At 63.4% G+C, this 26,957-nt stretch overlaps 2 protein-coding genes across 2 annotated transcripts in view; one reads left to right on the top strand and one right to left on the bottom strand.

The window, feature by feature from the left end:
- Positions 1 to 924: 924 nt before the first annotated feature.
- On the top strand, positions 925 to 5,643 carry NCLIV_008110 (conserved hypothetical protein; the record flags this gene model as incomplete). Its single annotated transcript, XM_003880324.1, has 6 exons — positions 925 to 1,033; positions 1,998 to 2,241; positions 2,563 to 3,568; positions 3,818 to 4,291; positions 4,685 to 4,835; positions 5,159 to 5,643. The coding sequence occupies 6 exons, from the start codon at positions 925 to 927 to the stop codon at positions 5,641 to 5,643; spliced, it is 2,469 nt and encodes an 822-aa protein (XP_003880373.1).
- A 1,263-nt stretch (positions 5,644 to 6,906) lies between these two features.
- NCLIV_008120 (conserved hypothetical protein) overlaps positions 6,907 to 26,957 on the bottom strand; it is a gene marked incomplete at both ends in the record, with an annotated part of 28,062 nt that continues 8,011 nt past the window's right edge. The window contains 5 exons of the mRNA XM_003880325.1: positions 6,907 to 8,550; positions 9,123 to 11,373; positions 11,934 to 14,362; positions 14,691 to 24,839; positions 25,002 to 26,487. Of these exons, the coding sequence (XP_003880374.1) occupies positions 6,907 to 8,550; positions 9,123 to 11,373; positions 11,934 to 14,362; positions 14,691 to 24,839; positions 25,002 to 26,487 (17,959 nt within the window). The remainder of the gene's footprint in view (positions 8,551 to 9,122; positions 11,374 to 11,933; positions 14,363 to 14,690; positions 24,840 to 25,001; positions 26,488 to 26,957) is intronic.

Genomic DNA, 26,957 nt, shown 5'->3' on the forward strand with positions numbered 1-26,957 from the left:
CGGGAACTAGGAGTCGATCCCTCAGTTACTCGCAGTTGCGTCTCCGTCCCTCTTCCTGATGTCTCCCGGGACTGGCTTCCAGCCCGCCTGCTGTGAGCAGAATATCTGGCGCCAACGGCGCACGCCCACTTTTTCGCTTAGAACATGCAATGTAAAAACACTACTGAGAAACGCTCTGTCTGGCCAACCGGATAGAAGAAGCTGGACAGCTGAAGAGTAAACGAACGAAAAGGTAGTCGGCGAAAAGCGCACGTAAATTCTCAAACTCTGCATGCAGGTAGTCAAACAGGGCCGAGAAGATCTGGAAGGTTCGAAACTACGCTGGACCTTGGAAGCAAGGAAGAAACTTCTGCCTGGTTTCTCGCTACGTTCTTCCTTCTCACTTCTGCACATCTTTGCGCCTCTTCTTTTTTTCATGCTCTTCCAGACGGTTGCTCTCGGATACTCCCGCGGCATTCAGCCGCTCACACATTCGCAGTTACTGTGCTGGCGGGATTTTCTTTGAAACAGTACTCTTCCTGCGTAGAATGTTTCTTCGAAAAGGACTCCTGAAGCGTTCCCTTTCAGCCTCCACACCAACCATCGAACCTGAGTTTTACATGCCCCTCTACCGCCGTGCCTTCCGACTCGAATTGGCTGATCCGGGCGTCTGGTCTGCTGCCAATCTGGACCGTTTCTTACCTTCCTGCGCTGTACATACACACAAAAAATAAGCGTTGGTATCATCTGAAGTATGCCTAGACGTCTGGGCTTATTCGGACAAACCGTCGTTCGGTTCCTTTTCATCGGGTGCCGCTTGGGAGGGAAAGTGCTTTTCAAATGAATGACTCGGACGGCAGCTTAAAGCCCAACAATCCGCTGGCTGTCACTGACGCGTAGCATCTCGCATCCGCGTTCGGCAAAAATACGAGCTCCGCCTTGCTGATGCCGAAGCAGCCAGGCTGTGTGATAACCTTGCAGGGAAAGTTTGCCGTTCCGCGCAACACTGTCCGTAACTTTAAAAAACTACTCCCAGACGATGCCTACCACGTCGGTGGGCGTAGCGTTGCTGAGGGCAGGAGACGAGGCTCGCCGGCTGCAAGAATGGGGACAAGCCGAATCCCTGTACTCGGCTGCCGTCTGTGCCGTTCGCGGACGAGGAGAGAAGGCTGCTGTTTATGCGAGGTAAAGAAACGGAATGGCCGAGAAAATGCAGAAGACACCACAGAGGACTCGCGACCCTCCACGTTTCGCCATCGTGTTGCATGCTGTCAACTGCCTTCCTGTCTGCCAAATGTACATCTATAAATGTGTATATTTTTACATATATATATATATATATATATATATATGTATATGTATGCGTATGTGTGTATATACACAGCTGAGGCGATAGGTAAGTTTGTGTGGTTACGGAAGTCCTGTGCAACCTGCTGCTTGGAGAGGTTTTTGCTTCTCGTCTCCTCGCAGCTTGGATTTTGTCATATGACTGGCAAGTTGCTCCGCTCTCGTCCTTCCGGCAGCCTGGCATCTGTTGAGTGGAGAAAACTCAGCCTGAAGCCACACTCGACTAGCTTTCCTGACTCTCCACGCTCGACCCGCGATCTGCAGGGACCCGCCTGGCAGCACTCATCCCGCCGTTCCTCTCTCTGTCTCGTTCTCCAGAAAAGCGGCTCTTCTGCTTGACGCCTCGAGCGATCCCGATCTCGTGGCCGCAGTGGAACGCCGTCTGCATCTCCTCCCGACTCGGCCGAGTCTTGCGCAGTCCTCGCTCGTCCCGTCCCTGCTCCCTAGTTCGCGTGAACGACGCACCCCTTCGTCGCCAGCACACTGTCCCTCTTCGCAACCTGGCTGCCGAGAACAGGAGACAGAGACTCTTTCAGGACAAAGAGAGTCGCGCGGAAAAGCTGGTCTTGCCAGTTCCGGAGAGGAGCTTCGCAACGAACAGTTCGAGTGCGCTCGTAGCAGCCGGTGTCGTTTCCCAGGTACTTTATTTCGCTCTGTTGCGCCTCGTGCAGGCGACGCGCTCCGTACCCAGCAGGGGCAGATTCGAGCCGCGCCCGGTCGCCCCGGGAACGCGGTTTCCTGGCGCGGCGGACTGCCTCCTCTCCTCGGCAGAAGACGCGTCCGTGAGGGCCTCCTGTCTCCTTGCCCGGGAGAAGAGAGAATTCACAGCAGAGGCTGGGGCGGAAAAGGAGAACTGGCTCTTGTCGAACAGGCCCGATGGCACGTTGCACGCGCTCTCAAACTCAATCCAACGAGGTATGTCGGTTTCTGCGAGGCAAGTCCACGGAAGGTTCGCCACTGCGTGTCGCGTTCGGCTGTGAGCCGTTCCACGCTCAGCTCTATGGTTGCCGGGGCCGGTGTGTCCGTGCGCACACACGTTTCCGCCACCGTCTGGCGGCGATCCTCTCCTGTTCCTGTACATGCGCCGCTCCCACCCGAGCTGGAAAAGGACCCTTCTCAGACACACTCTGGCCAGGCTCTGCAAACCTTCAGCAAAGCCTTTCGATTCCGCATGTGTACGTTCCGCGCGGATCGGGTTTCCCTTTCGTCGTCTCGCTCTCTCTGCGTTCCATTCAGCTTCTCTTCGTTATACTCGGCGGCTCTCGCGGACGTTCTCGCGCATCGTTGGCGGTCCGGGGCGGCCTTAGCAGCCGCTGCGCTAGGCGTCATGACAGGCCGCGGAGTCCACACGCGGGCCCCCGTGTCGCCTTCATTTCGTCGCCCGATGCACCGGCAAGTGGCGTCGCCGACGTCGTCTCCCGTTGCTTCTTCCGCGGCGCCTGCTGGGCCTTCCGTTCGCGGCGTGTCGTTGCGGGCGCCGACGAGGCCGTCGGTGGCGGCGGCTTCCTTCCCTGCGTGCGCTGTGCTGCGAGCTGCGATCGAACGGACAGCGCGGCGGCGCAGTTGTTTTCCCAGCGTCCCGGCTCAGGCTGCGCCCGCCGCGCTCGGGCACTCAGGGCACCTGCCGGTCTGCGTCAGCGGCGTCCACGAAGTTGTGGAGAAAGACGCGATGTGGGGTCACTTGGCCCTGGCTGAAACGCAGGGCGGCGGAAACCACAGCCGGCAAGGGACCGACGGGGCGACGACTGTGCCTCCGGTCTCTCAGGCGCCATTGTTGGGGCCTTCCGCTTTCGCGCACTGGCGCTTTCGTCGGCGGGTTTCCAAACGTTCGCCGAGCGTTTCCGGTGCACGAGCCCTGCTCGCCTTGCTGGAGGGCTTCGACAGGCAGAGAGAAACGAAGAAGCAGACTGCCTGTGAGCTTCCCAACCTACGACAATCGCCTTCTCGGTGCCAAGTGTACGCGGAGCTTAAGCTGCTGCACGTGCGGTGCTGTCTGCTTTCGGGGCGACCTGTCGAGTGTCTCCGCAGTTTGTGCGGGCTTCTGGACACGGCCAGCGCAGCGCAGACGGCGGGCGCTGCGGGTCCGTCCGCCCGCGTTGACTGGCGAACGGTCGTGGAAGAGGGACTGCTTCTGGGTGCGCAGAGCGTCTGCGAATTGCTGTCGGAGACCGCCAGAAGACTTCAAACACGTGCAGCAGGCGAGGCGGGAAACAACAGCCCCTTCTTCGCAATGGACTGGCCGGTGCGTAGCCGCCTCCACCGCGCAAGCGTACACTGTAGCGCTGGTGTCTCTGTGCATGCCCAGAGGAGTCGACCGTCAGCGCTGTGTCTCGACAAGCCTCCTTTCAGCTGAGCGTGTGAAGGCCTTGACGGCTGGGATGCCAGCTGGGAACGCGTCGCGTCTTTTCATCTGTGTCCGTCATGATACCGAACTTGAGTCCTCTCTGGCTGGTCCCTGTGGCTTTCCACGTCTCCGTTTCGTTCTGTGCAGCTGCTGGAGAAGATCCAAGAAAACCTTGGCGTGTGCGAACGATCGAGCGAGGCAGACGTGGCCAGGATGCACGCGGCGCCATCGACAGACCATGACTCGACAGACGAGGCGCGCGCCAGCCCCGAGGTTGTCTCCCGCTCGCCTTTGTCTCCAAACGTACCTTCTGCAGTGCCTTCGTCTTCGTCCTCTCGTGCGTCTTCGACAGCTCACTGCGAGACGCGTGCCGTGACCTGGGCAGACTCAGCGACTGTGGCGGACGCAGTGGCCGTCGTGGCTTTCAATCTCCCAAGGACGGCGCCGGGGGCCCCGCTCGACGACGCCGATCTAGAACGACTGCGGCAGCTCTCGGCCTGGAGTTCCCTGGCGTTCAAGGCTTGCTTCCAGGGCGCTTTCAAGCGCGGCGACGTCGATCGAATGGCCGCTGCGGCCGCGTGGAGGGCGCGGGGCTTCCTCCAGTTGAGACAGTGGGACGACGTACGTGTGAGGGCGAGAGCAGATGCAGGCACAGCGCCGCCCTGCGGGAAATGCGAGGCGGTTAGGTTCCCCGTTTTCAGATTCGTCGTCGCTCCACCGTGTCTGTGGGAGTCCCGAGAGATAGAGAAACAGCGAGGGAAAGAAGGCACGGCCAAAGCAGCCGTGGCAGGCTGTCCACAGGGTGGGAAACTGTGTCGCCCTGTAGGTGTCCGTCCCTCGCCTTTCCTAGCAAAGCTATGCGAGAGCAGTGAAGGCTCTGTCCAGCAGACATTTCTCCAGGCAGCGTCCACCCGCTGGAAAGGACAAGACACGCGCGGGGCGGGTGTAGGCGTTACTCAAGGGTGCATCCAGGCGCTTCCCATGTGAGCTTTGCTGCATGTGCGTCCCTCGCAGGCTGTCCGCGAGGCCACCCAGGCATTGGCGATCGATATCTGGACTCCAGCGGAGGTCTTTGCTTCGCCGCCGCCGGGGTTCCTCTCTTCGCCCTCGCCGGAAGGTCAATCTCACCCCAACTCCGGATCTCATGCCGGACTTCCGCTACTTTGTGAGTTACACGGCAGTGCTGGCAGCGAAGGCTAGGAGGAGCTGTCGATCGAGACGTCGCTTCGGGCAGTGCTGGCAGCGAAGGCTAGGAGGAGCTGTCGATCGAGACGTCGCTTCGGGCAGTGCTGGCAGCGAAGGCTAGGAGGAGCTGTCGATCGAGACGTCGCTTCGGGCAGTGCTGCGAAGGTTGCTTTGTGCCCGGCACTTGCGTGGCGCACCGCTGTCTCGTGCCTCGGGTGCGTTCTGAGGTTGCAGCCCGTTCCCTCTTTCCTTATTATCTGTACATGCGTCGGCGCCCCCGTGTGACTCCGCCTGTTTTTTCAGCTCTCTTCAGCCCTCTGCACATTCGGGCTGCCGCGCACGCCCTCGCGGGTCGTGGGAAAGAGGCCGCAGCGGACTTCGCGTTGTCGCGGTGTCTCATGAGGTTACCTGGTCTGGAGGCGCGCCCGTCAGGGCGCTCTCGAGGCCTTGGCAACAGGACCAGCCTGGACGACAGGCATGAGAAAGCCGCGAACTGCCGCCTCGCAAAGATTTTCGCAGAACCGCACAAGGCGGCCGACGACGAGCCGCTGGACGCAGAGGCAGGCAGAGAAGTGGGGGCGGTGGCGTGCAAATCCAGGCACGAGGCTGACACAGGGGCGTCGCAGGACGAGCGTGGAAGCCGTGAATCGGGTGCCTGCAAGAATCAAGTGCGCACGCGTCTTCTTAATCCGCGCGAACCGGCTGTAAGGTGGGACCGGACACCGCTAGAGAAAGCAAGGCTGAAGAGCCGGGCGGAGAACCCAAGCCGTGTGTTCTTCGGCTTCTGACTCGGGGAGACTGCCCAGAACCTGACACTCCCCACGCGGGGAAGCGTGATGTCACGCTCCGAAAATGTGTCACAGTAGACGTGAGACCGTGATGCGTTTTGTGCCCGGGGTGAAGACCCAGGCATACAGGCGCCCTGAGACAGGCATGTGACAATGTGTGCAAACTTGTGGGCATCGTCATCTGCATGCATGTTTAAGATACGCATCAACCGCCGACACACACACACACACACACACACGCTGAAAAGGGGTAGACAGTTCTGGTTATTTTCTGCCGGTGTCGCGGATCACGCGGAGCGCCCCGCACTCAGTTAAGACGCTTCCGCATTTTCCTACAGAGCGAAGAGCTGTACAGTCACCACATGAACCTGGCTACGGACAAAAGGTGGCGATGCATCCCTCCCTCCGGCCGCTGCCTGCGTCGGCCACGTGCAATTTGGGCAGCCGGCGTCACCGCTGGAAACAGCATGGGTGTTGGGGCAAGTGGCGTGTGCCGGGCTCTATAGGGCTTGGATAATCGCTAGCCGGTATCGAAATCGACTACGCTAACAGAACTGAAAAGGCAAGTGGGCACACGCCGCTGCCTCACTCTGACACCGCTAGAGAGCCCTGTTACGCGAGACTACGGGTCCGAGGTGTAGCGCCTCGGCTTTCCGAGTCTCTTTCACTTTGCTCTCCGCCCTAGGTTTGCCCCAGGCCTTGTGCAGTGCGTGGGGACGACAGACCTTTTAGGTAGCGCCTTCGCAACTTCAGACACAAAATGTAAACGCCGGACGGGTGGGCCCGACCCTGACGGACACGTGTTCGAAGTTCATGCGCCATGCCCGGGTCGATTTCGAAGACGCAAAGCATTGCACGGTTGCTACGAAGAGAGAGCTGATGGCGAAAACAAGCTGAGGAGAGACACGTCCTCGGATATCAAACAGGCGTCCATTTGTTATGGCGTTTGCCGATTCGAAGTCAATGGAAACCCATCACATGTAGCGTTCGCGCGGACTGCGCCGGGACACCGACCACCCTCTCCACGACAAGATCACGAAGGCAACACGCGTTTTAGTTCATGAAACGTCTCAATCTCCCCTCCGCCTCCCCGTCACCCAAGAGACTACAAACTCTCATCACGACCTCGAACCGTCCACACTGCTGCGACGCACACTGCGAAGTCTCAAAGAGATATTTTCTCTGGTCACGCTGACGCGCCGCGCTCGACGCGCCTCGTGAATCGCCGCGTTCAGATGGCATCGCCGCGTGCCCCTTCACTCTCTATCGGGGCGGTGGCATGCCTTGAGGAGGCTGGGTGAGATGCCGCATCTGTTGCTGGTGGAGAAGAAGTTGCCTCTGTTGTTGGAGAGCCTGTTGCTGAGCGCGCTGCTGCTGGAGCTGCTGGAGCTGCTGAGGCAGTTGGGGCTGCCCGCCGGAAGGCAGCATTTGTCGCTCTTGAAGGAGCTGCTGTCTATGCACCTGTTGCTGCAGCTGCTGCAAATGGTCAAGCTGCAGTCGGTGCTGCAAAAAGGTCTGGCCCTGTCCGCCGCCAGTGCCTCCGCTCACGAGGGCTTCGCCGCCCCCACTGCCTCCCATGGCGCCCGTCGAGCCAGCAGGCAGATCCGGCGCCCCACCGGTCGACGCGGGCCGCATGCCCGGCGACTGCTGAGGCCCCCCCCCTTGGTGGGAGTGGAGCAGCTGGTGCTGAAGGAGTTGGTGGCGCTGCTGCTGCAAATGCTGCAGCTGGTGCTGGTGCAGTTGTTGCTGAAGCAGCAACTGCGTCGCGGCTGCAACTGCCGACGGCGATCTGCTCCCGCCTTCGTGCTGACTCGGGCCGTGCCCCGACAGAGGCCCCGGCCCGCCGCCGGAAAAACGCGCGCCGCCAACGCCTCGCTCGGCGGCCCCACACGGGGCTGCGCCTCGCTGAAGAGCCTGGCTCTGCTCCGAGTGCGACGCGCCAGCCTGTGGGTAGACCGCCGCTTGGCTCGCAGATCCATACACGCCTGCGCCGCCGACACCACCCATTCCGAGGGAATGCGACGCATGGTGGGACACGGGTGCCTGCGCAGGCGGAAGCGTAGGTCGCGACTTCTTCTTCGGTCGCCCTAGGGCGCCTCCGCGCGAGCCGCGCTTCGGGCCGGCTGTCCCCCCGAGGCCTTCGTCCCCGTCTTGCACGGAGGCTCTGTCGCCGTCGGCGCTGCCAGTCGCCGCGGACGACACGCCTCGACCCTGGAGAGCGGCCTGGTTGTGTTTCCCCGCCGCGAAAACCTGGGAGGCACTGCCGCCCGCTGCCAGGTGGCGAAGAATGTGCTGCTGCTGAAGCGCCGCGACTGCAGCTGCCGCTGGCGACGCCCCGCCGCCCGTCCCTCCCACGCCCGAGAGCAGCGACTGAGCGAGCGAGAGGCTCGCTGGCGACGGAGTCAGACCCTGCGGAAGCGAGGGGTTTTCGGCGCTGCGGCTCTGCGACTGCAAATGCAGAAGCTGTTGGTGCTGCTGGTGCTGAGCCGCCACGGCTGCCAAGGCCGCGCCCCAAGCCGGCTGAGAGGAGAGCGAACCCTGGAGCTGCTTCGCGCCTTCCCGCGACCTCTCTGCTTGCTGCTGCTCGAGGAGCGCCAGGTCTTCCAGGCGCTGAGACAGTTCCTGGTACAGAGGCACGCTGGATGCCTGGACAGGCAGAGTCTCGGCTTCTCGCAACAGCGCGCGAACGGCCTCGACATTCACGGGATGCTGTTGCAGCTGCTGGAGCAACTGCAGCTGCTGGAGCAGCTGCGGAGCCGCCTGTTGGCGCCGCTGAAGAAGCAGATGCAGCTGAACTTGGTGCAGCGCGGCCTCCGCTTTCGCTCGCCACGACAGAAGCGCCGCGACACCTGCCTCGACGGCAGAGAGCGCCAGCAAAGACACGGGCAAAGTGGCTGCCTCGGTCACCTGCGGAACGAGAGCAAGACGGCAGGGAAAGGAGCAAGACATGACCAAAGGACACCACGTTTCCTGGCAACGGCGGATGCGCCTTATGCACGGTGACCTGAGCCATGGCCGTGCTGGAACGTTCGAAAATGTATTTACACTTTTGGTACACCTCTGCGTTTAAATGCCGGCGGTGCGCTCGCCTAGCGTGTGGGGCCGTCTGGATACCGCGTGTGTGCGTCCCACTTGTGGTCCCGGCGAGCAAAACAAGACCTCACCGCTTAAGCAATTGCGTGACACAGCACGTGCAGGAGAGGAAAAACACGCAGTGGAAGAAGATTTAAACGGCTTCAGCGTCTCGTGCCACTACGCGCGCGTCGGCCCTTTTTTTCGCGAGTCCCCACGTGCATCCGCGCCTCAGCACGGCGACGACACAAAACACGTCGCGGTGTCTCCCGAAGCACCAGCGGGGCTGTGGAACAGCTTCGGTGTGCCAAACGCCGTTCGTGTTTCGTCCCCGCTAGCCCCCGCCCTCATGAAACCTACAGGCACGATCTCTGTGCCGGACCTAGCGAAAAGAGAAACTGGCTCACCAGAGCATGCAAGGCCTGAACCGAGGGCAGTTTCAGCTCCTGGTTCGCCACCTTTTGGAGTTGTTGCTCGCATCGTCGAACGGCCTCGTTCTCCTTCAGGATCCAGTCGACTCGTTCGACGCGGATCCCGATGCTCCTTGCTTCGTACAGCAACTCCTCCCACTGCGCCATGGAGAGTTTGTCAGGTTTCACACCCTTTCCGCGATTGTTGTCTCCCCGTTCGCTTGCACGGCTTTCTGCTTGTCCAGGCGCCTCCTGCGATGGAGGCGCATCGGCCGTCTCAGGATTCGCTGTGTGTAGCGGGGCTCTTGCGAGTCCAGATTCCTCGGTAGCAGGCTCCGGATGACCTGCGTCTCTGGGCATCGCGGCCTCTGCTCCGTCCCCTGCCGGCGCTGACGGCTCGGCCCCGCCTTCTGCGCGATCGACGCCACCGAGCTCCAGCGACCGACACCGGTCCCCAGACCGTGACGCCCCAGGAGGCGAAGCGGCAGGAGCATCGGCCAGGGCTGTGACCTCCTGCGGAAGCACAATTGGCGGGAGAGGCGCGAGAACGCGGAGGCTACGAAGTTTCTTTTCAAAAGCCATGGCGCGATCCAGCGTGGACCGCAGAAGGCGGCTGAGGAATTTGCCCTCCTCAACGAAGACGCGCACGCTGCCTCGCACTCGAACGGGAAGTGGCGTCTCCGGGTTTTGGTGCAGCCCCTCCTGTTCTCCGTCAGAACTGGCCTTTGCAGACGCTCCCGGATCTCGCGGAGACCCCGGGCCGCTGTCCGGCACGAGCGCCGGGCGCGCCGCGTCCTCAGTCGAGTTACGCCCGGTTCCCGCGGCCGGGGGCCCATCAGGCGACGCCGCCGCCAATCTGCATGGCGTGGCTTCCGCACCTTCGGATTTGACAGCACACGCCAGGCTTTCTGCGCCGTTCTGCTCGTGCGCTGAAGACAGCTGGTCGCGCTGCCTCCTCGTCTCCGTACGCTCCCTGCAGCGGTCCAGACACTTTCTCGTTAACGGGGCATACACCTGAGTCATTCGCCAGAGGTGGTAAACCGACCGTTGGACGAACGGGACTGCAGAGGCGGCGAGTTGCGTCGACACGTCGCTGGCCTCTCCATTCCTCTCGCGTTCCTCGTCTTTAGGACTCGGATGGTCACCCTGTCGCCTGTCCTGCGACGGGCCGCCTTCGCCCCCAGGAGCTTGTCGAAGAGCTCGCCCCTCAGGTGCTCCTCCGCCTTCCACCTTGCTTGCCCGACGCACTCGCTGCGTACGATTCTTGAGCCCGTGGAAGCGAACAGACGCAACGAGAAGGGAGGCCTCTCGGAACCACGCACTGCACGCGACCAGATGGTGAAAGAACTCCTCGCCTTCGAGGCCCGTAATGCCAGCGTTGAACAGTTGCTGCTCCAGCTTAAGCCACTCCACGTGGCGCTTCTCGAGCAGACACAGCGCGTCGCTCTCTCCGGGGGCCCGCGCGAGCTGCGTCCCGCCCGCCCCAGAGTGCCTTGCGCGTGCGCCCCACACCCTTCGCCGAGCTCCAGCCAGCGCGTCGAGCCGCTGCCAGTCCTCGGCCTCTTCGTCCACCGCGTCGGACTCCGGAGGCGCGGCAGAGGGTCCAGACGACGCAGAGCCGTCGGGAGCTTCGTCAGCAGCCACGGCCAGTGCGTCTTCGTTCTCACTCTCCGGCGCGTTCTCGCCACTGCCGAGCCTGCCGTCGTGCTCGCCACCATCGCCTTGTGGTTCTTGGCCTTCCGCTGCGCTTCCAGCTGCCTGCACAGGAACTCGACTCATCGACTGGTCCTGACTTGTCCCTGTCTCCTGTGCGCGTGTCGCTTGTTCTTCGTCTCGCGCCTCGGCCAAGCGCTCGTCTTCTTCCTCCCTCTCGATCTCCGCGAGCGCCTCCTGGAGCCGCGCCTGCAGCGCTACGCCTTCCATCAGCAGGGTCTCCGCCTTCCACAGATACGGGACCGACACAGTTCGGTGGGGGCGGGCGTCCGACAGCCACAGCTTCAGAGCGGCAAAGGACACGCATGGCCAGTCTGAGGCACCGTGTGCATTCGGACTGGGAGCCGCACCCGCGGGTTGTCCCGCAGCCAGCGCAGAGGCGCCCGCGCCGGAACTGTCCGTGGCGCCCGTAGGCCCAGCAGTCGGAGTGGGGACAGTTGAAACCTTTTGTAGGGGCACGCAGGCCGGCGCTGGCCGCGAAGCTGCACTGGGAGGAGCTGCCCGGCGTCCTTGAGGCAGGATGTCGGCGACAAGTCTGAGAGAACAGAGGAAGGAAACGAAAGGGAGAACGTGGAGACAAACGAGGGAACAGGGAATCAAAGCGAAAACGCCCAAGAAAACGGTCACCAAAACCAGATTGGAACCAAGCGTGGCTTGTTGAAGGAGAGAAATCGCGTGCACTCGCTGATGCTCCAGGGGTCAGACGACCGGAATCCCGCGCGAGCACGGGCCGACGCCGGGACACCACCCGCCACGAGGCAACCTCGTGAGATGCCCATCGGCCCTCCCCGGTGAGACGTTGGAGGACTAGCACCATCGTGGCTAAAAACGGAAAAAGTCTGCCGGTTGCCTCTCCATGTAAAGCGGGAGGCTGCCCTCTCATGGGCGCATAGCTGTGTGTGGGTTCACAATAAGGCTCTTTGTCGTTTTTCGACCACCGACACGTTTTCGCGGTTCAGGTGGAGAAGGGGCGGGGCGCTACGACACAAACCGTTTTTTTCGCCCTGGAACTGCATCTCCGTTGCATTTTTTTTCACGTGAGAAAAGCAAAACCAAAAGGCGGCCACGCGGGACGCCGCGTGGTGCGTTGCTTACTTGAGAGCACTGTTCCATTTGTGCAGTTGGTCGAGCAGCAGGTCGAGCTCGTGGACTTCTTCCACGCGTCCAATGCCAAGGAACATACCGACGCACAGCATCAAAGAGAGACCGTGGATCTCCGGGACGCGTCCCCAGTCCAGGCCTCGCATACCCTTTTTTAGGCGACCTAGGCCCTTCGGGAGGACGATTTCGATGATTGTCCCCCTACCGTCTTCCGCGCGGGCAGCCGCGAGAAGCTCCGCCCCGTCCTCGTCTCCGCTCCCTCGGTCGCCGTAGCGTCCGGACGCTCTCGAAGAAATCGAGGAAACAGGCGCTAGGGCGGAACTCCGGAATCGGGGTCGCTTGGTGCCCGGGGACACCATGTCGTCCTGACCTTGGTTTCCCTCTTCGTGTTCCGAGACGGGACGGGAGGCGTCTCCTAGCGCGAGGCCGCCTGCTTCCGCCTCGTCCGCCGCCAGTCTTCTTCCGGCTTCCCAACCGTCGGCTACAAAGCGCGCCACGCTCGCCTTGTCCTCGCGCTCTTCCTCCTCTCTCTCGTCCGCGCTGTCTGTCTCCAGGTGGACAATCAGCCGGCCCAGAAGCCGCTTCTCGACCTCAACAAACATCCGCGTTCTCTCCTGCCGCAGGCCGGGATCATGCGCCATCGTCCTGTCGCCTGCGGCGCCCGCCGATCCGCCCTGGGTAGCGCCTTTCGCGCCTCCTCCCAGCCGATGGGGATGCCCACCTCGGCGCCCGCGTCCTCGCCGGGCCGAGCCGCCCGCTGCGCCTTTCCCGCCAGGGCCTCGGCCGTGCCCGAACCCGTCAAAGCCCAGAGACGCCAAGTGACTGACTCCTGTGGGTCCGCGTTTCCCGCGGCCTGGGCCACCCAGTCGCTTTCCTGGTCTCACGCACGCAGAGGAGACAGAGAGATGGCGCGACAATCCCGCTGGAGCGAGAAGAGACGCAGGCGCGCCGGGCGCGGTCCCCTGGGTCGTGAAGCCCGTGCCGTCTTCGAGGAACCAGAAGGCGTTCAGGCCTCCGCCCGCACCCCCAGCAAGGGACGCGTCGACGCCGGCAGCCCCGGCGGTGTGGGTGGGCGGGAATAAGCTCGCGTCTTGCGAAGACGGGAGGCCATCCAACGGAGTATCTGCAGGCTGTCCGAATGCGCCCGGCAGACGACCGGCACGGGACATTCCCTTTGGCTTCCGTCCCTGGAGCTTCGTGCCTCGCCGATCCAGGTGAAGCATCTGCCGCGCGGACGGGGCCTTGATCGCCCCTGTCCGACTCCGCGTCGTTCTCGTCGATGGCGCCAGCGGCGCCTTCTGCTTCTTTTGGACCGCCGGTTGGCGGGGGGCCGCCTCAGAAGCTTCAGGAGCTTCAGCATCCTCCCTGTCCGCTTTTTCGTCCTCGTGCTCTTCGTGCTCGACCTTCATGTCACTTGCGTCAGGCGCGACGAGGCCGCCGTCCTCGGGCGCATGCGCGCCTTCACCTTCTCTCTCGCCATTCGTCTCTGGAGAACCTGCACTGTATTCAGTCGCGTCCTCTTCACGGCCCTTCGAGAATGCTCCCCACGAACCAGGCTCCGACGACTCACGCGCCGCACAGTCCCTCTCTGCTTCGTACTCTCCCTCTGGCATTCCACCGATTCCGCCTTCTCGGGATTCGTCTGACCCTCGGAGCCCACAGTCCATCTCCGACCCCGCAGCCAAGGAGGCGACCTGTCCAGACGTCTCAAGAGCTGCTTCCTGGGCGTCTTCTGCGCTTTCTTCCTCGGGACCGAGAGGGCGCACAGCGTCGCCTTCTCCGCCCCGCGCAGGTCTTCCTGGGTGTCCCTTTGCGTGTTTATCTTCACGCCACCGGTCCTCTGCCTTGACTTCTCCGCCCTCCAGCCCGTTCGGGAGAGGGTGTCCGGCCACCTCTCCTAGGTCGACGCCTTCGTCTCCTTTTTCGTCGGTTGGCTCTCTCGCCCGCCATTCCGACATCTTGTCGGCCTCGGCCTCCAGCTCCGCTTTCATGCCGTTGCCTTCCTCTCCCTCCCATTTCTCGTTTTCCTCTTCCTCTCCCTCGCCTATCTTCTTCTCCATATCCACGTGAAGCGCCACGTCTTCCTCGCCTGCCTTTGCCTTTTGTGCTTCCTCGCCCTCCTGCTCGCCCTCTTCGTCCTCCCCGGCCGGCGCAGTCACGGCCTTCGACAGGGGCACGGCGCTCTGGTCGCGAGAGGGCCCCGCAGGAGACAGCGCCTTCATGTGTCTCTGCTGCTTGGCGATGCGCTTAAAGGCGCAAAGGTCAGCAAACGTGCTGTGCTTTGTCGGCAGAGAAAGCAGGAATGTGTGGTAGTCCGACAGCCACAGGCGAAGAAGACACATTCTCTGCTGGAGAATGTGCCGCTCGCGCAGCTGGATACCTCGCAGAGGCCACCCAGACGCAGTCTTCAGCAAACGATGCACCTAAAAGAGACACCCACAGGCAGAACACGCACAATACACGATGCATCCGATTCTCGAATCGAATCGCATATATATATATATATATATATATATATATATATATATATACACACGCATACACGACACGAGAAAACATATACGTAGGTATATATATATATATATATATGCATTGATGATTGCCTCGGTCGACGAAGTTGCACGCTACGGCAAGAGACTAGAGCACCTAAAAGAGTCTGTGCAGATGGTGGACGTTCAAATGGTTTTTTGAGCGTCGCGTGCGGTTGAGTGTGGCAAACTGTTTCGTTCGCTTTTGGCGTTCGTTTCCTACGCGTCTGAAGGAAGGCATTCTCCGCGTGCCGTCACGATCCGTGGCGATGCGCAGCGTAGACGTGAACGTGAGGAAGAAGAATTCCAGTGCTGCGTCAGAGAACGACCCGGTTCTGACGATGCAGCACGGGCACCGCCACGTGGGCGGGAAGCCACACGCAAGGACGTCTTCGCCTCTTCCCGCCTTCATGAAGTCTCGCTCTCCGGCTCCGCCAGCTGCAGGGTCGAGCGCCCCCGGCGGGAACCGTTGAAGATCGTCGGCGTCGTATCGCCCGCCTTCAAAAGCTTCGTCTCGCTCTCCCGGCTCTTGCCGACACCCCCGCGAGGCGTCCCCGACAATCGCGCGGTCGCCTTCTGTGCCGCCAGTGCCCGACACGATCCGCAGCGTCGCTGCCGAGGGCGATTTCAGGCCGGCGCCTTGGTCGCCGAAGAAGGCGCCCGCGCCGTCCGTCCCCCAGCCTACGCCGTCCTGGCCCGTCTCGCGCATCGCCTGCTGTCTGGCGAGCTTCTCAACGCATGCGACGTGGAACGCACGAGAGCACTCGGCGCACCGAATCCAGGAGCGGCCTGCGGCGATCCCCTCGGCGCCTTCGCGGGCGAGCTCGTCGTCGAGGTCGGCGACAGTCCCCGCAGAAATCGACGCCGCCGAGACCGCAGCTGCGCGCGGCACGGTGGGGGGCCGGGCGCACACCAGGCAGACCTCGGGGGAAGTCGCGTGAAGCAGCGCAGAAGCCTCCTCGACGTAGATAAAGGCGCGCTGAATCGGAGACAGCGTCGGGTGAGGGAAGGTCTGAATCAGGAACCTGTCCTGGGCGGCGCTCGCTGCGTCGGCCAGCGACCCGGAGAAGCCGCAGCCGGCCCCATTCGGCGTGGCACAGGACGGCGACAAACTTGTCGCAGCCTCGTCCAGCGACTGCCCACACGACAGGCGCTGGTGACTCAATCGCCGGCGGTCCTGGGAAGACGGCGAGAATTGCCGCGCAGCCCGGCGCCGCCGAGAGCGAACGGACGTGGAGCCGTGCACAGACGAAGCCTCGTCGTGTGTGTCCTCGCGTTGCTCGCCTGCAGCATCGAGGGACTCGAGGTCGTTCGCGGGCTTCCCCGCAACAGGCAACGCCGTCCCGTCGGAGGCGAGGACCAGTCCCGGGGATGCAATGGGAATACAGTCCTCAGAAGAAGAGACAGCTTCCGATCCTTCCACCTTGCTCTCGTTGGCTGGAGCCTCACGCGCCTCGCCTGACTCCACCGTGGGCCCGCCGCCATTGGATTCGTCCTCGCTCTCCTCCGTCCTGCCCCGCGGACTGGCGCCACCCGCGCTCTGCCCGTCGGTCGTGGCGTCTGCCTCATTCTTGGCCTCGCCTTCAGCGCTCGCCCGTTCGTCCGCTGCCGCGCTCCTGGCGTCACGCCGCACATGCGAAAGAAGAAGTGAACGCGTGACGGGAAGCGGCGGATCCTGCGGTGTCTCGCCTGCGTCTTGAATCAAGTGCACCCACTGCCGGCGCAGGGAGTCCCTGGGGAGGAACGCGATCGCCTCCCGAGCTTGAACTGCCCAATCGACTGCGGAGAGCAACGTGTAGACGAGTCGGCCTTTCATCGGGACTTGCAGAGGGAGCGAATCGAGCATTTCCACCAGACGCGTGAGCGACAGCACGGAGGCTTTATCGTCTTCCTCTTCGTCGCTTTCTTCTCCAGAGCGCCGTCGCGCTTTCCTCCTGCGCGCCCGCTCCGAGGCTGGGCCCGACCCCGCGCGGCACCGGTTACCTTCCTTTTCGTTATCCTTCTGGCCGTCGAGTGCCCCGCCAACTCGCCCAAGCGTGGCTTCTTCCTCGCTGGCGTCGTCCATCGACGTCTCTGTCGCATCCTCGGTATCATCGCTCCACCCACCGCGCCCTGTGCTGTCGTCGCCAGACGCCCGCTCTTCGTCCGACAGCTTCTCGTGGCTCGGCGTTCCAGTTTCCTTCCGCACTGCGTCTCGCGCTCGCCCCCCGTCCGTCTCGCCGGCGTCCGCGCCAGGCCTGTATCGCGTGCTCAGGTCACCCGGCGCCGAGCCCCACAGGCTGCCTTCGTCCTCGTGGAGCTGGACGGCCAGCTGCTGCTGCTGATGCTCCGCCTGAGGAGGCAAGAGGCGGAATGCATACTCTTTCTTGATGAAGTCAAAGTCGCGCAACGAGCGCTTGAACAAAGCCACCGCCGTCGTCGGCGGCGCCGTGCCACTGCCTGTACTCGCCGCGGGCTCTTGCGGGAGCGAGGAAGAGACGTAGACGTAGGAGAGCGACCGACTACTGGTCTCGTCTTCTGGAAGGAAGCTCGCCAGGTACTCGCAGAAGCCCCACAACACACACTGCGTTGCAGCCGCACGGCGCGCTGCCGCCACGGTCGCCCACTGCGGCCCCGCTGGCAGCCACGGCGCCACAGCAGGCGAATGCGGGGAAGCAGTCCCTTGCCGGATCGCGTCCTCGTCGTAGCCCCTCGCCGTTTTGCGCTTGGAACCGGAGCTCACAGAGGAGCTGCCGCTGCGGCGGCTCGGCAGCTCTGCGAGCGCGCCGTTGGCGAGACCAGCGTCTGCATGCGGCGAGGCAGCGGCCACGTCGCCTTCCCCGCCTGCGCCGCCCCACAGCGAAAAGTCGTCCTCGCCGAGATCGCCGCTCGTCCGCGGCGGCGCCGGCGTCTCGCCAGCGGGAGACGGCCCTATCTGGGGCGACGAGAGACGCTTCGCCCTGGGTCTCTTTGACCGGACCCGACTGGCAAAGTGCGAAGACGTGGAAGGCACGGAAGCCGGGGACAGCTTGCGGGAATGCAGAGCCTTTTTGCTCGCATTGCTCTCTGTGTCGGTTGTGAACGCACCAAACGGCGACTGCCCGTGCTCGCTGTCGTCCCCTTCCTGGCACGCCAGAGCTGCATTCTCCTTGTCGTCAACGGCGCGGCTTGGCTCTTCGCCCTTTGGGCTAGAGAAGCCCGGTTCACGACTCGACGATGCTACGGCCTGGCCTGGACCCCGAGCGCCAAGCCCCGAGGCCTCTTCTGACCCGAATGCGTCTGTAGCCTGACATGCGCCAAAAGGCGCAGCATACCCTTGAGGCAAGCGTGGCCCTCCAACTCTTCGAGTTCGTCGCGACGGACGCTGCCGCCTGACCACCTGCGGAATCCACTCCCAAGATTCGAGCCCCACATTCCAGGGACAGTCTTGCCAGAGTGTAGTGCTCGATCCACTCGCTCGCGTCCGCCTTCTGCCGCTCTCCATTTTATCCAAATCTAGGCCGTCGAAAACGTCTTTGCCGAGACGGCCTGCTCGCGCTTCCGCCTCCTTCGCTGCGTGTCGCGCCGCCGCCGCCTGCTCTTTCGCGTTCGCCAGATTCTGCGTCGCTTCGGCGAACGCGGCACGGGCATCCGCGGTCTTCTGATGGGCGCTGGCGAGGCCTGGCGACACCCCCGGAGTCGCCGTCTCACTTGAGGCCTCAACCGCACAAGGCCTAGGCTCCCCGGAGGAACCGAATACGGACACTCCACGGGAGTGGTCCTGGCCTTCTTCGCTACCTCGCCTCCAGTCAGCAGCGAGAGGCACGTCTTCGCACCGATACGGGCGATGCGAGATAAAGTCATGTGCAGACGAAGACCGTGGACGGTTCCGTTGACCGTTCTCTTTTTCGCCACCAAACCCCAGCTTTTTCCTCGCGGATCGCTGAAGAGAACGCAGGAGCTGTTGCCGACGACGTTGCGAGAGGAGACGCGCGCCTTCCTCGGGATCGAAAAGTGCAGCCATATACTCCGGCTCACTGCTGCTCGATATCTCTCCCACATGGTCACTGTATTGGAACGCATCGTCGTCTTGCTCTGAAACCACTGTAGACGAATACGGACTGCCTCCGTGGAGAGGACCGCCCTCTTGTTCCCCGGCCTGCTGAGCGTCGTCTTGGTCCTCTTGCCTAATCAGCTTCTTTCGCCCAGGGCCCCCCCGTCTCGGGCCCGCGCCGAACGCCTTAAACGAAGCACCTGGAAGTTCCTCGTCACGCTCTAGGCCTCGCTCCCCGGAGTCCTCCAGGCCGACTTCATCCGTACCCTCTGGGGCTCCTATTTCGCGGTCGCCGAGCTCACGCTGTTCGGCAGGCTCCTCAGTGCGCGGGTGGCTGTTCTCATCGTTGGGCCTCGCTTCCATCGTTGCTTCGCCTTCGGCTTGTTGAACGTCTGCATGCGGCTCTCGGCATGTGTGCTCTGCTGCGCTCGAGCGACGGGCACTCTCGGGCCTTCGCGCAGACACCAGAATCTTCGAGAGCTTCTCACACTTCTTTCTGCCGCGTTCGAGGCGGCGTCGATCTCGTCTGTTCTTCGCGTCCACCAGCCTCTGCACACCTTCTGCCGAACACAGCTCGTGGAGGGTCATGCCCTCGTACGGCACGAACTGCTGGAGCTGCTGAGGAGTCGCCGCCTGAGGGATCGAAGCGAAGGTTTGGCTGCCCGCTGATGAAACTCCGTCAACAGATGCGAACGCGTCGTCTTTCCCGTTTCCTTGTTCCTCGGACCGGGGAGGGGTCGCGCCGCGAGAAGGCCCGCGTAACACAGAGAGAAGCCGGCACCTCAGCGGCGGGGCCAAGTGGCGCGCGGCGAGACAATCCCGGCGGCTTCTGCCTCTGTCCTCCCTCCGTGCGGAGCGCAGATCTAGGGACATCGACCGTCGTGCACGCGTTCCCCGCAAGTCTCCAGCTTCGCCGGTGCCGTATCCCTCGGCTGCGTTCGCAGGGAGTGACAGGCATCCTGCCGCTCCTGCGCGGTGCCCGCCGCGGCTCATGTCTCTAGCCGCCTCGTCGCCGTCTGCCTCGAGACCTGCGAGGCTCGCGGTCTCGAGTCTCTCGACCTCCGCCTGGGCGGTCGCCAGAGCCTGTGCCGCCGCCTCAAGAGCGCACTGCGCACTGCTGACTTGGTGCTCGGCCTCGACGGCCGCCTCGCGAGCCTCGGCAGCCAGCAAGGCTGCCTGCGCCTTTTCCTTCTTCATCAGCGTCCGTTCCTGTTTCGCGAGGAACGCGTACTGCCGTTTGAGCCACCACTGCGTCACGAGTTCGACGACGACAACGGCGATGAGCATCAACACTTCGTCTAAATGAAATCGACAGACGCTTCCCGCAGCTCGCAAGAGCAAGAGGCCCTCCGCGAGCGAAGCGCCCGGCGTGTCGGCAGCCCGCAGCAACTCCTTGTGCGTGAAATTCCGAATTCGCGCTCCCTCCTCGAACTTGGGGCCGCAGTTCCGAGGCGGAATCGAAAGGCGCTCCTTCGACTTCTTGCCTCCGCCACTGCCGACCGCCGCGTTCGCCGCTGCGCACGACGGCCCCGCGCTCTCGGGCCGCGGGTAACTCTGACTGCCGTCGAACAGTTGGCCCGGGAACACGCCCGCCGCAGCTCCGCCAAGCCTCCCTCCTTTGCCCAAGAGACCCGGCACGCCCCCGAGACCGTCTCCACCTGCGAGACTCCCAGCTGCTGAGGCGAGCTCCGACGCCGGCGGGCCAGAAGCCGAGAAGGCAGACGGCAGCACACCTGCGGCGACTGCGGCCGCGCGGCGAAGCTGCTCCAGTTGCCTTTGGAGAGCCGCTGAGTGCGCGTCAGGTGACCCCGCGAGAGATTCGAGGCCGGTCACCAGCGACTGGTCTCCTCTCCGCCACGCGAAGAGCGCAGGGAAAAGCGCGTCTGTGCCTTCGAGGTTCGGCTCGGGGAGAAACGTCGCAGCTGGCGTCGAGTCCATTGGCTGCGCAGCGCTCAAGAGCGACGTGGGCGACTGAAGCGAGGGGCCGCCCGCACCTTTCGACGTGGGAAGACCTGGAGGAGGCAGCAGCAGGGGGGAGGCTGCAGGCGGCGCGGAAGCCTGGAAAGGCGAGTCACGAGTTGCAACCCCGTCCGACGCGTGCACGAGGCCTCCGTCCTCCAGACAACGATGCCGCTTCTGAGACGCCGCAAGTGGCCCGTCCACGGCCCGACTGCTGCCTGTCCTTCCGGCGCGTCCACATCCTTTCTGTCGTACGGAGGCCGAGCCGGCCGCGCCTCGCGTGGGCGGGACCCCGGCGAGTCCTGGAGGGAACTTGAAGTCAGGGGTGGGAAGGTCTTCGGCTCCACTCTGCGGCAACCCACGCGCATACAGAAGCGCCCGCGGGTTCCCAGGTGCCGCGCGGCTTCCCCACGCTCCTGGCGCCCCCACGACCCGGCCCTGAGGGACGCCGGCGGAGGACGCGGGGAGGCCAGGAGGGACAAAGCACGGGAAGAACGCGGCGGTGGACGCATCGAGGCTGCCTGAAGCGCCGTGCATCGCCCGGAGAGACGCGGCACCTATGGACGCGTGGCGGCTGGAGGACGTATAGCTGGTGATGTGTTCGAGGACACTCTTCCTCTCTTTGACGGTTCTGAAGAGACAGAGGAGGGACGGCGGGTACGTTTTGATATCGCTGATTGGCCACGGGACCTTGCTGCACGTCAGGTGTCGATACTGGAGCGCGTAGGCAGTCAAGAGGTGGAACGCGTAGATCGGTGCTGGCGCGGAAGGCGGCGGAGGCAACGTCCCGAGTTTCTTGATCATCTCCGGCCCCAAAAGCTTCCGCAGTGCCTCGGAGCTCGCGACGCCGCCGTCCCCCTCGAAGGGCGATGCCGGAGGAGCCCCTGAGGGCCCTGCAGACGACGCCGCACCTCCAGACGTGGACGACGCGCCTGCGGCGCCTGCAGCTCCCGCGGGAGCAGCCGAGGCGCCGTGACCACCAGACACCTTCGCGGGGTTAGCGGCAGGCAGCGCCGACCCCCCACCGACACCGGCCAACGACTGAGAGGCGTTCTTCTTCGCCCCAACGGGGCCTCCCGAAGCGCTCTGGGGTGCCGATCCCGACACCGTACCGGGACCCTGGGGGGGGAGAAGAGACGACGGCGGGGCGACTCGCGAAACGGGGAGGAACCAGGGACACACCGGTTCGTCGGTGGGCACGTATGGGGGCAAGGAATCCGACTCAGGCCCTCGAGCCTCGCTCGGCGCACTCGCGTCAGACTGCACTTTCTCCGAGTCCTGCTCCTTTTCGCCGCGCCCCTCGCCAGCGTGCTCCACCTGCTTCGCACCTTGTACACTGGCGATCTGCTCCGCCCTTGCCGCTCGCTCGAGTTTCGCCTCTGCAGTCGTTTCCGCGTCCTTCTCTGAGTGCGGCGTCTCGCCACTCTCCGCTTCCGCCTCTTCGCCGCCACTCATAGCAGCCAGGAGATCCGGGTTGACTTGGAGAGGGGCCGGCAAATGGTGGAGCAGCTTCTCGAGGTCAACATGCATGTGCTGCCGCGTGCGAGGTTCGAGCCCATGAAGGAGAATGTACAAGAGGAGCTTCTGGGTTTCGTCAGCCAGGAAGGGGAGCACGAGTTGGAAACACTTGAGAATAAACAATGGAGAGGCGCGGTGGCGAAAGGCGCCGCCAGATGTGCCGCTGAGACAGCATTTGTGTGCGCAGCACGTTGCCTGCTGGGTCTCTGCCTTTGCAGGTCGGCTCCGACCCTCCGCGCCAACATCGCCGGTCCACGAGGAAGGACCGATCTCGTTGCTTTTCTCGTTTTCCACTGGACTGATTTTTTCGGATGAAGGCGAGGAATGCGCAGGAGTCTCGACGTCTTCACCTCGCAAGAGCGACATGCTTCGATCCGAGCTGTCCTCTTCTCGCGTACGCGACCGCTCTGAGACGGAGCGAGGCTCGGCCGCATCCGCAGCCGACGACACAGCCGCGTCGGCCAGCTCCAGTTCTACGCCGCCTCTCCTCTCTCCCTCCTGTCGGTCCTCTCTCCTCTCGATCCTCTCTGACCCTTCTTCGCTCTCGTGTCGCGCGCGGGTCTGTGCTGCTTTCTCCTCGGAGGTCGCACCTGCGGAGCCGGCCTCTGAACCAGCACCCGCCGTTGGCGAAGTCTCCTCCTCTTCGTCTTGTTCTGCGTCCTCTTCCTCCTCCTTGCATGTGCACGAGCCTCCCGTCTCTTCCAGTTGTAGCTGGCGGAGCTCCCAAAGCAGGAACTGTCTCTGACGATGGGCCAGGTTGAAGACTTCGAGTTGCTGGCCGGCAGAGGCCGCTTCCTCTCTGTTGCCAACAACGCCGCAGAAGCTGTCCAGCGGAAGCTTCAGGTGTTTGTACAGCTCGAGCCACCGCGAGGCTGCCGCGACGCGAGTTTTGAGCGCGGCGAAGCCAGGCAAATCGATGATCAGTGACGGCGGACCAACGAAGGGGACGAGCGAAGCGTCATCCTGCGCTTTGCGTTCATCCACTTCTCGTGCCTCGTCGCCCGTCGTGGCCTCACCGGAGCGGCAAACTCCTCTGCTTTTTTCCTTCTTGTCGGAGTCTTGAAGAAGCGCCAAGAGGCTCGCAACGCCCTCGCCACCGGGCGAGCTGCGCCGCTGGGATTTACCGGTCTTGCTGTGCAAAATGAACTGGAGAGCAGCCTGACCGTCGAGAGGATGGACTTCCTGAAGAATCCTGATTCGCTCGTCCTCCTCTTCGCTGTCTTCGTCGCCGGAGCTGACGTCTTCCGTCTCTTCCCGCTCGCCAGGCGTCGCCACGAAAGTCATCGCGATTCCGACAGACGCCCGCACAGTGTCGAACCCCACAGTCGCCCCAGCCGAGTCCCACAGGCCCCCGCCAGCAGAGAAGAACGCCCCGCCTCCAACTCTCGAGACGCCTGCCGCTGCTGCCTGCCCCGCCAGCTTCCCAGCTGAACACTCCTGCAGGGTCCCCGGCGCCTGTGGGCCAGCCGTCGCGCCCAGACTGGTCCCGGGCCCTTGCGCCGGCGACACCGCGGTCAACGGCGAGGAGACACCGTCTCCACCTGCGCCCTCCCCTGCCTTGTTCGCGCCAGGCGACGGCCGAGAGGGCGACCTGCCGTGGGTGCGCGGCCGACGCGTAGGGCGAGAGCTGCGGCGCGTCGGCGGCGGCCGCTTCTGCGATCCCCGCGCGCCCTGAGACCCTGGCGGGGACGCGGCGGCAGTCGGCGCGGCAGCAGTCGGATCCGACGGCGAGGTTTCTTGTCCTGCTGCCTCCGTCTCCACTCCGGGAGACTGAAAGGCTTGCCCGTTGTCGTCGCGACTCGATTGACCGTGAGTAAGATTCACAACCTCAGCCACTTCGCCGCTGCACTGAGGAGCCTGGGACGGCGCCTGGCCGTCGGCGGAACCTGCGGCAAGCGTCGCAGAAGCCGGCGTCTGCGCGGCTGCGCGTTTCCGCGTCCGCATATGGTGGGTAACTTGGGGCTGCGCGTGAGGAGCGCCGGCGACCCGCTGTGTCCCCATCTGTTCTTCTTCATCCTCCTCTCCTTCCGCCTCGTCTTCCTCGCCCTCGAATCCACGCTCGCCTCCAACCTGAGACTCCTCCTGGCCTTGCTTCGCCTCCTCCCCTGCAGACACGTCCCCAGTGGCCAGGGCTGGCTCTGTCGCGCGTCGCTTGGGCTCCTCCAGGTTTCTCTTCTCCACCTCCTGGACGAATTTTCCCGCGACCTCCAGCGGGTGGCGGGAGCATCTGAGGAGCGAAAGCAGCTGGTGGTTCACGCTTCGAATGCGCAGCTCGGCCTGAAGGAACCTGGATTCCGCGACGCGCACAGGGGCCGCCTTGCACTCCGCCAACAACCGCTGGAGCCGTTTCGTGGTTCTCTTCAGCTGGCGGAAGGCCTCTCGCGTGCCCAGGTGCTCGAGCCGCGCCTCCCGCCGAGCAATCTCTGCTTCCGCTTCTTGGCGTCGCCACGCGTCCTGCTCTTCCGCCAACTCCCCTGGGGGGGAGACGGAGGACGGCGAGTCGCCCTCGCGGCTGCCTTGCTCGCCCTTCCGTCCCTCTTCGTCTCCTCCCCGCAGAGGGTCCACCAACGAGGCGGACTTAGCGCTTTCACTCGCGGCCTCTCCAGCGGCCCTCTCGAGCCCCTCAGACGAAGAGTGCAGGCGAGGCGTTCCAGCTTCCGCCTCAGTTCGCAGATTGCTCAACCCGCCTCCGGAGCCTGTTCCGCCGTGTGTGTCAGCACTCGTTCCGTCTCCCGGCGTTTCGCGGCCATCTGGCTGCCCGTCGGACGCTGTTCCGCTGTCGTCGAGAGTGCCGACCTTGTTCTCAACTCCATTGCGTGTCGAGCCCCAGTGCGTTTCCGCCTCCTCGCCCTTCCTCTTCCTGGCCTCCTCGCGCCTCCACCGCTGCCTCCGCGACGCCGCCTCACAGAGGAGCATCATCTCCTTCTGCTTCTCTCGGAGTCTCCTGAATGCCTGAGCTTCTCCGGCCTCCAGACCCGCCCCGACGGAGAAGAGACACGCCCGTCGCTCGGCGTACGACTGATAGAGCGCGGAGATGCATCGCACCTGCAGCTTCTTCGCAGCCTCAGTCTCCACACACAACTCTGCAAAGGTCGACAGGCAGGTGCCCAAGCCGAACGGCTGGCGCGTCAGCCTCTCCGCGTCCTCCAGCGTCAGGTAGCAGGACAGCGGTTCTGCGCCTGCAGCCTCGGACGTCTCTCGGCCCCTCTGCGCCTTTTCTTTTCCGTCCTGAACTGTTTGGGAAGGCTGCGGGGCGGCAGCGAATGCATGCGGGTGAGCAGTCGCCGGACTCGGGGCGCTCCGGAAACTGCTTGCACTTCCGCCCGCCTCGGGAGGGACAGTGAACAGCGGAGACTGCACGCCGAACGACGACTGCTTGGCAGAATGCGGAGACACCGCGGACAAGGCAGTGGCGACAAAGGAACCGCCAGACCCGCCAGTCCCCCCGCCTCCGAGATCTGCAGCCGCATTCCCCTGTGACAAGGGAGTGACGCTCCCCTGCATCGAAGCGCCCGGCGTGTGAGCCGCAGCCGCGCCATGCCGGGGCGAACTGGCTTGCCCGGGTGTGTACTGTGCGGCGCCGAGATACCCAGCAGAGTCGAGAGGTGACGAAGGGAAAGGCTGGACGCCATGAGCAGCAAAGTAACCGACTCCAGTTCCAACTGTTCCTGGAAGGCTCGCGCCGCCGACCCCAGCCTGACTGGTGTCTGAGAGAGACGTGCTTCCACGGTGGTACAGCTGACCTCCGAGCGAGCACGGCGAGAGAGAGCCGGGATGATAGAACGACCCCCCGGCGACAGGCGGCGGGAACGGGGAGGAAAGAGCCGACGCGAGAGACGACGTAGACAAGGTCAGGGAGAGGGGCGACTTTCCGGAGACAGTCCGCTGGCGCCGGCGGTGGGCGCGCAGCTGCTGAGGCAACTCCAAGAGCTTTTCGTAGATTGCCATCCACTCCTCGCTCTGGGCCAGCTGCTGCCGAAGCTTCTCGACGCCGGGAGCAATCACCTTCAGGTAGCTGCCCCGGTGGACATGTTGGCGCCACTGCTGGAGCGTCGCCCCCTTTTCTCGCAAAGTAACGGTTTGCTTAGCCCACGCTTCGGCGCTGGCGACGGCCTCCTTGACCCGCGTCCGGTGCGGCAAATCCGGCGTCTCCTCGGGGAGCTCGAGCACCTTCTGTTGCTCGGCCAGGAAGGCCTGCAGCTCCACGAGAGGCTGCCGCGTCCGCACGAGCGCCAGCGCTTGCTGCTCCATGTGCTGGAGAAGGCCGATGCGCTCCTCCACTGCCGCCCACATCTCGACGCGAACGCAGCAGCCGCGCACCTCCTTCTGCATCTGGCGAAGATGCTTCAGCGACGAGAAAGACGCCGGGGACGCACACGTCTGACGGAGTTGCTCCTCGACGCGCCGCTGCTGCTGCAGGTAGCTGTGCACCTCCGCGCGCAGCGAGACGAGTCGCACTGGCGCCTCCGCCGCCTCCTCAAACAGCTGGCGCCACTCGGAGGCGGTCGGGAGCGGCGAGGCGCTCTTCAACCTACAGGAACGACGCAGAGCAACGCGACGCAAGAATCGAAACGCGGCTCATCCATGTAGACGAAGCGCGACGCGCGCGGCCCGGAGGACACCAAGTAGCCTGTACGTTTCTCCGCACGAACCAAAACCTCAAGATCTGAGAGCTCGGCCCAGCTCGGGAAACACCCACTGTCGACATGCACACTCCTTTCAACATCCAGGAGGTCCACGGGTACCTCTGTCTCTCTCTCTACGACAGCCAAACGCTGAAACGCCATAGCTGTCGCGGAGAAGACTCCTGCTCCTACCGTTTGCTGTATTTACGTATACCTATATATATATATATATATATGGGGAGATAGATAGACAAACGTATGGACTACTAGCGACAAGCAAGCACGTGTCCACATTCGAAACTGGAATTGCACGTTTTTCTGTCTTGTCGCCTATCTATCTGGCTAGCTGGCCCATAGCCTGTCTCGTGACTGGTTT

This window comes from Neospora caninum, chromosome III, assembly GCF_000208865.1.
Source record: "Neospora caninum Liverpool complete genome, chromosome III".
Taxonomy (NCBI): Eukaryota; Apicomplexa; class Conoidasida; order Eucoccidiorida; family Sarcocystidae; genus Neospora; species Neospora caninum.